Source organism: Lissotriton vulgaris, chromosome 3_1, assembly GCF_964263255.1.
Source record: "Lissotriton vulgaris chromosome 3_1, aLisVul1.2, whole genome shotgun sequence".
NCBI classification, from domain to species: Eukaryota; Metazoa; Chordata; class Amphibia; order Caudata; family Salamandridae; genus Lissotriton; species Lissotriton vulgaris.
In genome coordinates, this window is record NC_141689.1 from 1,814,877,996 (window position 1) to 1,814,895,404 (window position 17,409).

The following is a 17,409-nucleotide window of genomic DNA, read 5'->3' on the forward strand; positions in this document are numbered from 1 at the left end:
CTTTCCATTCTGCTGGGCAGTTAGTCTGAGATTGCTTATCCAATAGCATATTTTAGCGTCTGTCTTTCGACCCTCCAATTTTATACCGGTCATGCATGAGCCCCAAGAAAATCAGGACCCTAAAGCAGGGCCCTACACAGATGATTTCCTCTCTGAACATTGCTTTTTTCCATTACTGTTTGACATCATTATGACACCCTTGTTTTTGTTTTGGCAATCATGTTCACTACTAGTTCTGAGCCTTTTTCAGAGTGTTATCTCTGCATTTTCTAATTTCCTCAGGTCTGATCCAAGGTCTAGTGTTTGAGATTGAGAAGTGTGTACTAGTAGCCACTTTTCACTTAACAAACAGTGCAATTTTGGAGATATTGAACAGGATGGTCAACCACAGGGGTTTCGTGCAACCCTTACAAATCCAGAGCCTTTGCTGTTGATGGCCCGAGTCCGGTCATGGGAAAACATTGCAGATTATGGCTTCAAAATTCATTTGACATTTTACATGATGTGTTGCAATTTAACTATCATTTCTGTTTTTGCTTCAGCTCACCTTGTACCATCCATACAGTTCAGCCCGGGTCATGTCCTTGGGCGTTTCTATTGGCAGGGTTGCCTAGTCTCTACCTGCAGTTCTGATTAGATATGGCCCCAGTGAGACCTTGGCTCGTCTCTTGATGGCAAGTTCCTATTTTCACCCTTATGCAACAATTTTACTACTTTCTGCTGAGTGGGAATTACACAAGATGTTCTTAAAAGTTCATCCTATGATGGTTGACTTCCTGTTGTGATAATTAGAATTTCTCAGGCGAACAAAACAGAAGTCTTCTGCTCTTTCCTGGCACTCCTCTGCAGCGACTTCCTCTAGTTTGAAGCCAAAATCTTAAGCAAGGTTTGTGTAATAAGACCAGCCTGGTTTAGGGACCTTGTTATGTTGTTCTACTGTCTGTTCAGTCATGTTTCCTTTGTATGTATGTACTCCCATTGAGGTCCTCAAACATGCAGTCTCTTCTCTTTTGCAGACTTAGTTTTGCCTTCAGAGCTGTTGTCATCCTCTCTTAGCATCTACTCCTGCAATATGCTTAGAAATAGCACTGATACTTTGCTGTCAGAGCTGCTCTCCTGTCTTTCTTTTTTCAGTAACACCTATGTCCTTTTCAGAGTCCCATGCATTCTTGAGTGATAGGAGATCCTGCAAGAAGAGTTTGAACCCAGCTTAACTCTGCATTAGACTGCCTCTTGAGGTTGCACTTCTCTCAGAGGTTTTTCTCAAACTGCAACACTTCCCCTTGTGTTCCAGAAGGGATTGTTTGTTCTGGTTTTGACAGATAGCCACATTTGGCTCCTGATAAGTTTTTAATTTCTAACCATTTCTAACACTCTGCTGAGAATAGAGTAAGCAGTATTGGGATGACCTCTTAAGTACAAAATACCCACATTTGTGACATGTATTGCAGTCTCGAGTCCTACTTCTCCTGGTGTCCACCTGCCTACTTTTTTCTTGTCCAGTGGTCCATGATGATGTTCTTCACAGTGATTAGGGATGGGACTGTGAAAGGCTGTACAACTGGTGAGTGTCAGGCTTCAAAACTACAAGGTAGAGGAGCACCGTTTTTAGACTAATGGTTCCATAGAACAATAGCATCTCCTATCCCTCAAATCACACTGGGGAAAATCAATGATTCAATGTGACAATTTAATGGATACCGAACACTCTTAAGTTATGAAGAAACAATAGAAAAACCTGTGTGTTGCATCCGTATTTTTTTATTTTTTATTAATTTCTTTTTGATCTTCCTCCACATAAAACATATTAGAAACTACAGCCAACAGGTTTCATCACAAACTCTGGTGACTTCTTCAGGGCTGTTAAAAAACACACAGGACATGACTTTAATGACAAGACAGTGATAGTGAGCTTATATGACAATTACAATATGCAAATTCATTAGTCTTCCAGATCAATGAACATAAATCTCCTACAGATAATAAGCACATAGGTGTAATGCCTAGACAGTTGTGAGATTAAAAATACATTTCTTATACAAGCAATAAATCAATAGCTTCTTCCTCATGTCTATTTTATACAATGTTAATGCGATTGATAAACCTTACAGTGAGGTTTTGTATCCTTGACGACCCTCAAAGGGTTTCATATTCACCATATGCCATCCTCGTAATGATTATGTTAAAACATGGTGACAAAATATAATACTTGTTGCACATAACTTTTTATAGTTAAAATTTTAGACGCCCCTTATTGATAAATATTGCATTTTAAAGGAAACTCAAACAGTGTTCGGTAAGAGAGAATTCGATTAAATAGTATATATCTCTACAACCATAAATTCACCCCACTCAGATATCTCTTAATGTGTGGACAAGAAAACGTACCAAATTAAAGGTACATGATGATCAATTTAATTGAAAAGGAATAGCTACCTCAGAAGTCCATAGTTTGTATAAGTAATATCTAATTTGGAAAATGGAGGTATGGCACTTAGAAATATCCAATTATTGGTGATTTAAGCATGATTCCTAAATTAAAGCTATTGGTAAATAGTTTCATTCCTCTTACCAAAAGAATCAGCTCTCAGTGAAGGTCGCGCCAAAAAGATGGTGCATGAGCTTGATGCGTTATTTTTGCAAGTATTCATAAACGTCCAACAACATGTTCTACTGGTTTGAAATGATCTTAAACAAGCAATAATCTGTGTGGGAAACAGCAAGAGAAATTACAATTTAGATCTCTCAGCAAACCAGTATAAGTTAACGAGTCACGTGGTTTATGCATTCTAAGGCGATCACCAATAGTATTAGAGCAGTCCGTTCGTAAGCATCGTGTATATAGTTGTTGTTCTGTCTTTATAAAAATTAGTGCCACAAAATGTGTCAACGCTTCCCTTTGTGTTGAAATACATTTCGCGGATCTGTTATTTGTAACCTGTTTTCTGGTGGGCAAAGATATCTGTTCTGTGACCATCAGTCGTTCAAGTTCTCAACAAAATTGAAAGTTAAGTGGCTTTAGCAAAATAATCCATGAATCTCCTAATTTTTGTTTGTATCTAGGGTATCAAGCGAGGTATTATTGAGATGGCAGATTTGGTTGTCATAAATAAGGCTGACGGGGATTTGCTAGGACCTGCCCGGAAGACTCAAGCAGAGTATCTCAGTGCAATGAAACTACTCCGTAAACGCTCCAAACTTTGGAAACCAGAGGTATGTTACACAGTGTCATATTTTTTTAATTCTATGTACTAGCGAACCCTGAAAATCCAAGTAATCAGCTTCTTTATCAAGAGTGATGACTGTGCTCCTATCTATGAAACATTTGTGCTGTTTGTCACAAATAAGCCTCAAGCACCCACAGATGTTTAGTAATTCTAATATTTGAACGTGTGTTGCGATTTTCTGAATCCAAAGCCCTGGTTACTGTCTTGTGATGCTGCTTTCAACAGTCTGTCCTTTATTTTCCCTATAAGCTTGCCCAACTTCATAAGCTTATGAAGTCGAAAATAATAACGTGGTATCAGCATAGTTTAGTTATTAGCATGCTTACAATTGTGATTGTTTTTTAGGAGGGAGAACAGCAAACAGGCTCATCCAAAGTGACCAGATTGTATAAATATTTGGTTAGTAGAACATTCCTTGAAGCTGAAAAAAAAAATATTATGCCTTTAATACATGAATTTCTTTTGTTGTTTTTGGGACACAGGTTCTTTTCATGACTTGTCAAATCTTTACTGACCTTTCATTTATGTTTTTACTTAACTGCCCTATGATTCCTAATTTTCCTTTACTGAATCCGACAATCTATAATTAAAATAATGTGCCCCAAGTGTTAATTTGCTGTTCATCGGCAAAGGTTATGTTAGCTCTACTGTGTTGGGCTCATTCAAAGTGAGCCTCAGGCTGGATGAGGGTGGTGACTGGTCCTTCATCCTAGGTTGTGAGGAGACTGGCAGGGTTAGCTGTATGAAAATAGTTTGGAGGCATCACTCTTTTAGCCTTTATCCTTCTGGGAAGACTTCCTACTGGCTCTCCCTTGTAAGGTCTGCCTAGTCATCCATAAATGTGATGTGTGTGGGACCTGTGCATAACAGTGAAGCAAAGTGAACGAGGGCATCCACTCATACACGTGTTTTAGAGCACAAGATGATTATCTCCCTGCAGGCTGTAAAAAGTGTCTCAAGGTCCACTCCTGATACCAGTCTATCTTGTTGGGTGAGGAAAGCTTCACATATTCAATGTCTGTTCCCCCTGAAAGAGTGAATCTCACCCAGTGGTGGCCACCCACACCACACTCTGTGTGATTCGGATCAGGAAACGTCTGGACCAGTCCAAACTGATCCGAAATTGGACTACCAGTTCGTTAAACCTGCAAAAAGCAAACCCAAAAAGAAGAATACACTTCTACCTGACTGGAAGATAGACATTGCATTTGAAAAGGACAGACCATTGTTTGGATCTGATGTCCTCCTCTTGTAACCAAAGGCTAGAACTAGTAAATTATTATTTTTCTGGACACTGAGGACAGCTTTAACAAGTGTTGTGAATACATTTTGCTGTGTACTGAACCTTTGGCGGTAGCCAGCTTTCTTTAAGCTCTGCACAGTCGTAAATTCCTTGAACCCTTTGTGCTGTAACCTGTGGCAGAAGTAGCAGGACTTTCTGGAAAGAGAGAACTAAATGACTGATGGCAGGTGAACATTATGCCAAACTGTTTCGTTATCTGCATTAAGGGCAGCTCAATAAACTGAGACTGCTCATGATCAACAACAACTTGCAGCCCTGCTGACTTGGCAAAAGAAAAAAGACAAAGTCGCTGCCAGTCACTTCCTGGGCTAGTGATGCTCTCCTTCAATTTCACTTGTAAACTTCCACTGTCCATGATCTTGAAGGCATCCCTGTGCTGCCCAATTCTGCCCACCTCAGAGGAATCTGGAGGATTTCCACCTTCACACCGTGGTGCATGTTTTGGACTATTGACTGAAGCATGCCACCCTTATTTCAATACACTTGAAACCATCTCTCTATCACTTTAGGTTTCGGTGACCTCCCCATTTTAAGATGCTGTCTGGTTTTCCAAATTTTCTTCAGTGTGCATGTGATGTCGCCCCCTAAAACAAACAACAGGTTTTAAGCCCTGTAGGGACTGTTGCATGGCATTCTATCTTGCTTGATGATAGGGAGCCATGTATCTTTTCGGAGCCGATCCAGCATAACCTGAGTTTCCAGTGCCTTTTGTCACTCCACAGCAAACCAAAGGGTTCCGCGCTGCCATGCTCGTGCTCTTAGGATCCTTGCTGACTGCTTTTGGTGCGCCTTGGGCCCCAAGAAGCCAAGAGGCCTTACGTCTGGGGTACCACTGGTGGGTTCACTCTCCGTGCCAGTTGGACCCCAAAAGCATATTAACGGCCAGCTCCAATGCTGACTCCACCTCCAGCGCCAAGATTCACGCAGGGTCCTGGAACATCGAAACAGATTCCAGAAGATTAAGTATAGATTGTTCTTTTTAATTCCGAGTCTGCACCTAGTTGACTTCAACCAAGGCCACGTCCACCTGAAGTAGAGGTACCACTTCCTCCACTTGATCCACCACTGTGAGATGACCTGCAGGACGTTAGTAGTGTTGATACCTCCCCTAATATGGGGCTCCTCTTGCTGGCTTTCTGTTGGTACGCTAATCACACGCCATTTGGAACTCCCAGGTGACCCCAAGCGGGCCATTGGACCGGTGTTGCCATTCACTGCCACGCCTGGCTGCTGCCCACCAGTTTTTCAGGTGATGCCCAGTTGTCCCTCCTGAACATCCCTTTGATGAGGTTCATCTGTTTAGGGCTAAGGCAGACTCAGCAGGGCCACAGCTTGCTTCCTTGGTTTATCTGCCCCACCTTGCCAGACCTCTCAGTTCTACGGCTACTTTTGCGGCTTCGGCAGGATACCTTGCACTGCCAGCCAATTCAACCACAGCATGGTGCCCAACAGATTCCCGGCTTGGTGCCCATTTCCCCCTTGGCCAAGGTCATTGGGTGCCCCACTCCCCATCTCCTCCTCGAGCCCAACCTGCCAAATCCCTTTAGCGTGCTTTGTGGAGCACCACCACTAGGTGGAAGGCAGGCTCTGACTATTTTTGCCGGGTTGCAGGCCTTAACATCGGATACGTAGATGCTGCAAATAGTTTGGAATGGCTATGCCCTATGCTTCCTTCCTCCACTACTACACCTTCCACTATCTCCCCCCAATGACAGCCGGAGAACCTTCTTTACGCTTTGCATCAGGAAGTGCAAACCCTTTAGGGCCGAACAGTCTATCGCGAGGGTGCATGCACCATAAGTAGAATATGGTTGTTACTCCTGCTCCTTTCTGGTGCCCAAGAAGGACGAAAGCATTCATGCTATATTAGATCTGCACCCTCTCAGCACCTTTCTCCAGAAGAAAAAAATCAAGATGCTCACTTTGGCCAAATTCTTCTCTGTCCTCGACCATGGCGACTGGATGGTTGCTTTTGGACCTGTGGTTCATAGTGGTACTTTAGCATTATCGGTCTGCTAAGCTCCCCTTTAGTCTCACTGATGATCCTTGGATTTTCACAAAAGTTTTAGCGGAGGTGGCAGCACAACTTCGGAGATCATGGTTGCCAGCCTTCCCCTACCTCAACGAGTGGCTGTTGAAGGTGGGCTTGTCCCAGGCAGTCCTCAAAAACCTCCAAACTACCACAGTCACACCTGACTCCTTCTCAGATCCTCCCCTATATTGGAACCATTCTAGACATGAGTTCAAGAGATTCGAGCTTGATCCTGATCTATCAGTCTCGGTCCTGGATTTCAGTGAGGTCAACTCTAAGGCAGCTCGGACTGATTGCCTCCTGCATCCTGCTGGTCAAACATGTCAGGTTGCATATGTGGGCTCTGCAGTGAGACCTGAAGTCTTGGTGGGCCCAACATCAAAGGATCTCTCCAACCACTTTCAGATTTTGGAAGAGACTGCAAAGGACCTGCAGTGGTGGTTATTAAACCTTGATTAAGTCAGTGGGAGTCCCCCGTTTTCCTGTGGAGAGCTGACATTGGTGATTGATGCATTGCTGCTGGGTTGAGGATCCCATCTGGGAGAGGTATAGATCAGAAGCCTCTGGTCTCAGATGCAGGCCCAGCTCCACATCAGTCTTCTGGAGCTGAGAGCCATCTGCTTGGCGTTTAAAAGCTTACCTGCCATCCGTCGAGGGAAGGCTGGTGCAAGTGCTCACAGACAACATCCCCACTACGTCATACTGCTACAAACAGGGCGGGTGGGGTCACAGACCATATGTCAGGTGACCCTTGTGCTTCTGGAAGTAGATGGGCCACCAAGGAATCTTCTGCTGGTGAACCACCTGACCGAATCATTGAATGCTAGGTTGGAAAAGCTCAACCATTGATGCCTAGCAGATCATGAGTGCCAATTACACCCAGAAGTGTTCTAGGGTCTCTTCTGCAAATGGGGCGAATCTTAGCTCATACTGGTCATCAGTGCAGAGAACATGCAAGGTAAGTACATCTGTGTTGAGGTTTCCAAGGTGCCTCTTACACTGGGACACTTTCTGCCTCTAGTGGAACTCTGGACTTTCAGTTGATACCACTCCTACCCCGAGTTCTCAAGGTGGTCCGCACCGACCGGGCCCTTGTTATCTTAGTGGCCCCGGATTTGGCATGGAGACTATCGTATCCAGAACTCCTGGGCTTGAGCATCTGTCCTCCAACCAGGCTGCCCCTCCAGGAGGGCCAGCTGTGGCAGCAGTAGGGCAGGGTTCTGCATCCGGGGAGTCACTATCACCACCTTCATGTTTGGAGATTGAGCAGCGACAGTTGAACACTTTCGACCTTCCTTCAGACGCAATTTACGTCATCTTGCCAGCCAGGTGTCCTTTGACTGTATACACTTGTCGTTGTGACAAATATGAGGCTTGGTGGGAAATCCTGCAGTTAGACCCTCTTCAGGCCAAGTTATCCTGCTATGTTCACTCCTAATGGAACTCAGCACCCCTGAGACCACATGACAGAAGTGAGCACAAGTGGATGGTCTAATAGCTAAAAAAAAAGGCTTTTGATCGACGCTCAAGAAGCAGTTGCTATGACATATTAAATAAAGTTACACATTATACATAGCTGCACATTTACTATATCAGTATTAAAGCACCTCACATTGCATGCATGATGCTGTATAAATTAATAAAACCAGTCATCTCCAGCCATCCTTTTATAAGGAGTTAGCCTCCTTTTGGTTGTTATCATTGTTAAGGTGAGACAAAGTCTTGATGTTTACATACAAAGACTTGTGCACCCCAGCATGTGCAGTCTGGGCTGCTTTGTGGGGGAGACGTGAAAGCCAGAAACCCCACCTGATAGAGAGATGAATCCTGGGACAAATGCCTGGCTATGTCCTCTTTATTTATGTATTCATTTCATTCATGTATTTATTTAGGTGTTTTTTTTTTAAGAGCCACATATCACATTGCCCTTTAATGGTGGATTGTCTGATGAGATTTGCCTTGCAGTAATGAAGCAGAAATTATATGTTCGAGGCATGTGGGCTGCTGAATTCATATCTGTGCATAGTCCGCCACCTAGTGTTGGGTCCGGATGATTGCACATTGTTGTCCTGGAAGAGTCTTCGAAGTATCACGAGATAGGTGGCTCCTCCCCTGGACTACAGTGCGCATGGGCATCGCCTCCATCCCCAGATTGTTTTTTTCCGCCATAGGGTTCGGATGTGTTTTCGGTTCCCTCCTTCGGAACCGATAGTTGTTCGATTTTACTTGAGACCAAAAGGTCTTTAGGCTGGGCGTCGGTATTGTTGCGTTCGGGTTTTCTTACTGACTCTCAGCTCCAATCTCCTACTGCCCTTCCACGTGCTTCGACGCGGACGGGCCTACACTACCACTTTTACTATGGAGCGGACTCCATTCAAGAAGTGTCCGCTGTGTCACTCAAAATATTCGCACCTCGACGTGCACCCCGTGTGCAACACATGCTTGTCACCGGATCACCGTGAAGACACCTGCATGGCGTGTTCAAAGTTTAGGAGTAAGAAAACTTTGAAGATTCGCCGGGCTAATCGACTCCAAGCACAGTTGTCGGCTGCGGCGCCCCCACCTGATGACATCTTTCAGGAATCGGTCGAGGAGGAGGCCGGCGTACACAAGTCGGACTCTGAACCCGCGTCCGAGGAAGAAACCTACGACGCGGATGAGGAGACCTGCGACGAAGTCTCCGGTGAGGTAGGGGACGACGAACTGATTTGTGCCACGATGGAGGATAGCTCAGAAGAAGAGCTTCCCCAACCGGACTCCGGGGTTGACCCCCGTCATACGGCCCAGGTCGAGGGATCGCCTTCGGGCCTTACCCAAGATCTTAATATGAGTCCTACGTCCCCGCCTCCGGGCCCGGTCACGGACATTTCTAACAAGAAACCGAAAGTGAAGCCAACTGGTCCCGCACCCTCGGATGCGAAACCGAAACCGAAAGTGGCGTTGGTGAAGAAGGTTCTGGAGGCGTCAACTCCCCCGAAACCCAAAATGGCCGACTCGAGGAGCCACGCCAAAATGGCCGACCACAAGAGCCGCGCCAAAATGGCCGACCCGAAGCCCTCTGGGTCGGCGCCGAAGGTGAAGGCATCCGACGCGTCGGCGCCGAAAGGGGTCGCGGACCCGAAACAGGCTTCGAAGAAGCGTCACGCTGATGGTGCGCCAGGCCATGGGGCGTCGGCACCGAAGAAGAGGCCTACCGGCGACCGGACTCTCGGAGACGAGGAGTCGCTCGCGACGGTTCAGCCCTCGGCATCCCTTACAAAGAAGGTGGGAGAATCCTTGAAGCGGATCCAACAGTCCACTGTTGTTCCCAGCCAGGACACTGTAGTGCCTAGGCCCACGCCGAAGCCGGCCAAGGAACAAACGCCAATCCGTTTTACCCTTCCTCCCAAGTCGGCGCCGAAGGCCTTCGCGCCTAAGCAGAGCGGACACTCTCAGGAAGTACTGACGCCGAAGGCTGCCTTGGTGGTGTCGAAGCTTCGGCTCCAACCGCTCGCGGTGGAGGAACGTCGGGAGGTGACCATCGACGCCAACACCGGAAAATTGTCGCTCCTCAAACGAAAGATTACGTCGGAGCCGCCATTGGAACCTTTTAGGATTCCACTTAAGAACAAAAAGTACTCTGCGGACTCTTCGGCTCTGATGGAACCTCTGTCTCCACAAGCCATGGAACACTCGCCGGCCCATTCCCCAGTGCCTGGTGTGGACGAGGAGGACGATGAGTACAACTATCCTGCGTACTCGGATCCGGAAGAGGAGCAGGTGCCCTGGACAGCAGGAGGCGACATGGACGACCCGCAGTCGGGCCAGGACACTCAACTTTTCGCCGCGAAGACGTCACCGACAGAGGACTCGGCGGCGTTTAATGCATTAATAGAAAGGGCGGCAGCGAACCATGACGTCGAACTGCACTCAGACCCTGTGGATGCGGACTTCCTAGTCGACACCTTCTCGGTAGCCGAAAAGCAAGTCAAGACGCTACCAATGCTCAAAGGGGTGCTGAAGCATGCACAGGAGGTATTCAAGGAGCCCACCCGGGCGAGGGTGGTCAATCCTCGCATCGACAGAAAGTATAAGGCGGCGCCCACGGATCCCACGTATATTAAGGGACATTTGCCATTGGACTCCCTGGTGGTGTCCAACGCTCGGAAGAGGGCGAATTCGCAGACTACTGGTGATGCTCCTCCCCCAGACAAAGAGTCAAAAATCTTTGAGGCATCAGGCAAACGCATTGCTGCACAGGCAGCAAACATCTGGAGGATCTCTAACACTCAAGCCCTGCTTGCTCGTTATGATAGGGCCCATTATGACACATTAGAGGCCATCCTGCAACACTTGCCTGACCAATACAAGGAGGCGGGGGAGATGCTCATTCAGGAGGGTAAACTTATTACTAATGCATCCATCAAATGTGCCCTAGATGTGGCAGACACTGCCTCCAGGGCTATCAATACAAGCGTGTTACTTAGACGCCATGCCTGGCTTCGAATTTCTGGGTTCAAACCCGACATACAAACCACAATACTGGGTCAAACAGTGAATCCTGACCATCTGTTCGGCCCTGAGGTGGATGCCTCCCTAGAAAAGATGAAGAAAGACACCGAAACTGCCAAGTCTATGGGGGCTTTACAAAGTCAGCAGTTTCGGGGCGGTTCCTTTCGCCGCTCCAATTCAAGAGGCACCTCAAGAGGTCAGGCATCCCAGTCCACGCAATACTACAAGGGTAACACCCAGTCCTCGTATAACAACAACAAGGGCAGGGGTGGCTACAGAGGCAATAATATCAAAGGCAGGGGACGTGGAAACAATGCCTCCAGGTCCACCACCTCCAACAAGCAGTGACGCCTTGTCACTTCCCCCCGATCACACGACACCTGTCGGGGGGAGACTCCAGCAGTTCCTGCCGGCGTGGAGGTCCATCACCACGGACAGGTGGGTGAGGTCTCTTATCCAGTACGGGTACTGTCTAGAACTTACGTCCATTCCACCGGACATACCGCCAAGAAGCCGTGCTATGTCCGACGAGCACTTGACCTTGTTGCAGCAAGAAGTACTGGTCATGCTGCAAAAAGGGGCGATAGAGCTCGTTCCATTGCAAGAACGGGGAACAGGGGTTTACTCCCTGTATTTTCTAATCCCCAAAAAGGACGGATCACTCAGGCCGATCCTGGACCTCAGGCCCCTGAACTGGTACATCAACTCAGAGCACTTCCATATGCTCACATTGCAGCAGGTGCTTCCCCTGCTTCAACGGGGGGACCTCCTAGCAACGCTGGATCTGAAGGATGCCTATTTCCATATTCCCCTGCATCCTTCACACAGAAAGTATCTCAGATTCAAGATCTTAGACCAGCATTACCAGTTCAGGGTCCTGCCGTTCGGGGTCACCACGGCACCGAGAGTCTTCACCAAATGCCTAGCGACTGTAGCAGCGCACCTCCGTCGCCAGCAGGTCCATGTCTTTCCATACCTAGACGACTGGCTTATTCAGGCAAAGACGGAACAGCAGTGCGTAGACCACGTGTCACGCACCATTCACCTCCTGCACGATCTGGGATTCTCTCTGAACTACCCAAAGTCCCATCTCCAGCCCGCCCACGTGCGACAGTATCTGGGCGCAACAATCGACACTCTGGCAGCCACTGCGCAGCCGAGTTCGGTGAGAATCGCCAGTATCCAGGCGCTGATCCAACGATTCAGACCCCAAACCTCGCTTCCAGCGAAGGTGTTCATGCAGTTGATAGGCATGATGGCCTCCTGCATCTCCATTGTCCCGCACGCGAGACTACATATGCGTCCGCTTCAGGAGTGCCTGGCACGTCAGTGGACTCAGGCTCATGGGCAACTGACAGACCTAGTGTTGGTGAGCGGTCGGGCATACAACTCTCTGCATTGGTGGAATCCACTGAACCTTTGCAAGGGCCGACCATTCCAAGAGCCTGTCCCACAGATCATCCTGACAACGGACGCTTCTCTCCAGGGATGGGGAGCGCATGTACTCCATTACACGGTGCAGGGACTATGGACTCTTCAGCAAAGGAAGATGCACATCAATGTGTTGGAACTGATGGCAATCTTCATGGCCTTAAAGGCGTTCAAAGTACATCTGTGCAACAAGGTCGTGTTGATCCGGACGGACAACATGACGGCCATGTACTACATCCAGAAGCAGGGGGGAACACACTCGCCACAGCTGTCTCATCTGGCTCAGAGCATGTGGAAGTGGGCCATTCAGAGGAACATCTTCCTCATGGCAGAACATCTCCCAGGCAAGGACAACCAGATGGCGGATCTGCTCAGCAGACACAGCCATCAGATGCACGAGTGGGAGTTACATCCATCAGTACTCCAGCCGTACTTCCAAAGGTGGGGTCATCCAGAGATAGACCTGTTCGCCACAAAGGAGAACGCAAAATGCCAAAGCTTCGCCGCCAGGTTCCCACACCCCCAATCACAGGGCAATGCGATGTGGATGAACTGGTCAGGCAGATTTGCGTACGCTTTTCCCCCAGCACCTCTGATACCGCTGGTGGCACGCAAGCTCAGGCAACACTCGATGACGCTCATCCTGGTTGCTCCAACGTGGGCTCGCCAACCATGGTACACCACGTTTCTGGAACTCTCCGTGGTACCGCATCAAAGGCTTCATCTCACTCCCAGCCTTTTGACGCAGAGCCATGGCGACATTCAGCACCCAGATCCGCAACAGCTCAACCTGGCGATCTGGCTCCTGAAGTCCTAGAGTTTGGCTACCTCAATCTTCCTCCCGATTGCATGGACATCATTCGGGAGGCGAGAAAGCCCACTACTAGAGCTTGTTATGCGGCTAAATGGAAGAGGTTTGTCGTCTACTGCGTGGAGCACAGCATTGACCCGCTAGACGCTTCCATTCAAAACATCATATGTTACCTCTTTCACCTGTATCGGTGTAATCTAGCTTACTCTTCCATCCGCATTCACCTGTCGGCTATGGCAGCATACCTCCAAAATAGGCAACACCTGTCACTCTTTAAGGTCCCTGCTATCAAGGCTTTTCTGGAAGGACTCAAAAGAGTCATTCCACCAAGGACTCCACCAGCTCCTGAATGGAACCTCAATGTGGTTCTTACAAGGCTGATGGGTCCTCCCTTTGAGCCACTACACTCTTGCGAGCTGCAGTTTCTGACCTGGAAGGTGGCGTTCTTGGTAGCAATCACATCGCTACGGAGGGTTAGCGAACTGCAGGCGCTCACCATCCAAGAACCCTTCTTCCAGGTACATGCCAACAGGGTGGTGCTCCGCACTAACCCTAAGTTCTTACCCAAAGTGGTCTCGCAGTTTCACATAAACCAAACTATTGAATTGCCGGTGTTCTTCCAAAACCCAGAGACGCTGGCGGAGCGGATGCTCCACACCCTTGATGTGAAGAGAGCCTTGATGTATTATGTGGACAGGACAAAAGATTTCCGCAAAACCAAACAACTTTTTGTTGCTTTTGCCACACAACACAAGGGAAATGCAATCTCCAAAGCAGGAATAGCTAGATGGATAGTAAAGTGCATTCAGATCTGCTACGCTAAAGCAAAGCGCACTCTCACTATACCACCGAGGGCCCACTCCACTAGGAAGTTGGGGGCCTCTATGGCGTTCTTAGGTAACATTCCCTTAGAAGACATCTGTAGAGCAGCCACATGGTCTACCACTCATACTTTCACTAAGCACTACTGTGTAGACGTGCATTCAAAACAACAGGCAGCTGTTGGTCAGGCTGTTCTAAAAACACTTTTTCAGACTGCTGCAGCTGGCACGGGCGGCCGCCGCTAATGGAGGGACTGCTATGTATTCTATGCACAGATATGAATTCAGCAGCCCACATGCCTCGAACTGCAAATGCTACTTACCAGTATGCATCTGTTCTTGGCATGTAGGGCTGCTGACATTCATATCGCCCACCCTCCTCCCCGGCGCCTGTAGCAGCTGCAGTATGTATTCATATACAAACATATGCTCATAGCATGGTCATCACTCACTTCTTCACTCCATCTCTGCCTATGGCTAAAAACAATCTGGGGATGGAGGCGATGCCCATGCGCACTGTAGTCCAGGGGAGGAGCCACCTATCTCGTGATACTTCGAAGACTCTTCCAGGACAACAATGTGCAATCATCCGGACCCAACACTAGGTGGCGGACTATGCACAGATATGAATGTCAGCAGCCCTACATGCCAAGAACAGATGCATACTGGTAAGTAGCATTTGCATCTTATTGCAGCCCATCTTTTAATAGAGAAAGTCCTTTCACTTTAAACTGTAACAGCACTGATTGGTTGAAAGAAACCATGTGACTGATTAGCTTTTGCACACAAAGTTACAAAAACAGACCTCCTTCGAAAGGGCTCAGGGGTTAGAGGCGGCAGACCCGGAAGCTGAGATCGGCCCTGGACCAGGGTTCAATTCCCCGCCTCGGCGGGTCTTGGGCTAAAAATTCCACGGACTCGATATTTCTCGCTCCGGTGCCTTCTCGACTCACGGGTTCACACTCTGCGACTCTGGGCAATAGCTTGCTTAATCTCCACAACGGCCCCTCGCGGCGGGATGCCTGGCTTTCACCTTGTGGATACCCTGCCGGGGCTATCTCACAGGGGAATACCAGGACGGGTTCCCTAAGCAAGCGCCGGGACACCCACTGCGGGTAGCTGTGCGCTATATAAGCTCAAATACATTTACATTTACATTTACACATTTACGTTGCCATTCGTTTTTGAAGGACATGTGACCTATTATCATTCTAATGTTAGCAGATCACTCGTTTGCGCATGTCATAACGAGTTAAAGACATCTTTCATATCTCCACTCCAGTAAATGTTCTTAAACCGTATATGAAAGTAGGATCTACTATCATGGTCACCCCCACTTTTTGCTGGTGTCATTATGTTTTACTGGCTAGTCTGACTGGGATCCTGCTAATCAGGACCCCAGTCTCTGTGCTTCTTCCCTAAATTGCACATGGTGAGTACTTGGGTACACCCCAGATTGGCTACTGATGTAACCTTGTAAGACCCTTGTATATGGTACCAAGGTACCCAGGGCATAAGCACGCCAGGGTTCCCCAGTAGACTGAATCTTGTACTATGCCACCCATGGGAAACCACTCAAATTGTGATTACAAGCCTTCCATTGCAGCCTGTGTAAGCTGGTGATTGCACCACTCACAACAGATATAAGTTACCTTATATTTGAGGTCACTGCACTTAAAAGCTATAAGTCACCCCTAAGGCAGGCCTTTCAATCCTGAAGGCAGGGTGCTCGGGTATAAGTGTGAGGGGGCCCTTGCATCAGCAGGACACCTCTGCAGCCTTCGTTGCCCATTCTTCTGGGATGTAAGTGCATCATCCTTTACGATATATACAGTGGTCATGCGTCATTATGCGAAGGCTAGCTGTAAATTGGCTGTAACAAACCCTTTTGTGTTTGGTATCAAACATGTTGGAATCATATCCCAACACCATAAATGTGCTAGAGGTATGATTCCATGCACTGTAAAGCCCCTCCAGGATGCCCTCAGTGCTCCCGGTACTAGTCTTCTTGACCCGGACAGCAAACTATCTCTGCTGCCTACCAGAGACACGATTCTGCCCTCCTGCTGTTGAGCCAAGCTCAAGCTGGGGAAGGCAGGACAATAGGTTTCCTGTCACAGGGACAGTGTATTGGGACAGGATGGGGGTGCTTGCCAGCGCCAGTAGACTGCCTTGAAGGGCCCATTTGGGGCCCTTATTGCATACTCAAGTTGAAACCAGTTTAGGGAGACGTTGGCTCCCGTTCTGGCATGAAACTGGACAAAGGACATGGGAGTATCCTCCCCACTGTACATCCCCTCCTCCGGGAGGGACCCCCTGAATCGTCCCAACCCATTCCTTAGGATACTTAGGGCTTACCTGTGGGTGGGTTCCTAGATTCGTTGTGGGACAAGATTCAGATCCAAAACCACTTCATCTTCAACCATCTGGGCACTTTGGTCTTCACTTTGGGAGCTAAGACTGCTACTGGGAAGGCTCCTGCTGCTCCTAGTCTCATCGTCCTGCTGGACTTCTGCAACGTCTGTGCCTGTGTTCCATACAGGTTCTTCACAAGTCCTCTGGACATCCAAGACACACAAAGGAATCTCCCTTGGATCGAAGGAGTCACTCCCCTGCATCTGCAGGCACCACAACAAAGCTGACCGGTCTGCTGTTCCTAAGCTCCTACGGACTCCAAAAAGTTCAGCAACCCAGGTGGTGGTTCTGCAACTCCCTTGAGGCCTGCACTGTCTCCATAGCAAGTTTAAAGCCAGTATCCCTCACCGGAACCTCTGGAGCAGTACCCCGTGCACCTCATTGACTTGCAGCTGCCAAGGCTTGTTGGCTGTCTTCACCAGAGATCTTCGGGCTCAAAGACTCTCCTGCAGCCTAGATCTTCGCCTGCACCGCATCCTTTAGTGAGTCCTCTTGTGATCCTGTGCCTTTGGCCCATGTGTCCTCTTGAGGGTCTTCTTTGGCTCCAGAGGACTCCCCTGCTTAATCTGGACCTGCTCTGACTTACCTGCTCATGGGGAGTCACTTGAACCTTGCTGGTCCCTACACTGCAGCTTTTCGCTTACTATACTGGTTGCCATTGCCAAGGCTTGTTGGTGCCCCTACCAGACACTGACCCCCTGGCTCTTGACATCTGACGTAGTGCAGCTAGTGAAGGCCGCCTGGTCTTCCACAGCATCCCCTGGTCCGCACAGCTGCAACTTCAAGGGCACCGTCAACTCTCTTGCATACCCAACATCGGTGGGCATTCATCTTCCGTGCCTCCTGGTCACTCCTTAGTGGCATAATGGCATAGACTC

The 17,409-nt window shown here is 48.3% G+C and overlaps 1 protein-coding gene across 4 annotated transcripts in view; it reads left to right on the forward strand.

The window, feature by feature from the left end:
- MMAA (metabolism of cobalamin associated A) overlaps nucleotides 1-17,409 on the forward strand; it is a 191,192-nt gene that overhangs the window by 104,391 nt on the left and 69,392 nt on the right. For all 4 annotated transcript variants that reach the window (XM_086962256.1, XM_086962258.1, XM_086962260.1 and 1 more), the window contains exon 6: nucleotides 3,064-3,213. In XM_086962256.1, the coding sequence (XP_086818382.1) occupies nucleotides 3,064-3,213 (150 nt within the window). The remainder of the gene's footprint in view (nucleotides 1-3,063; nucleotides 3,214-17,409) is intronic.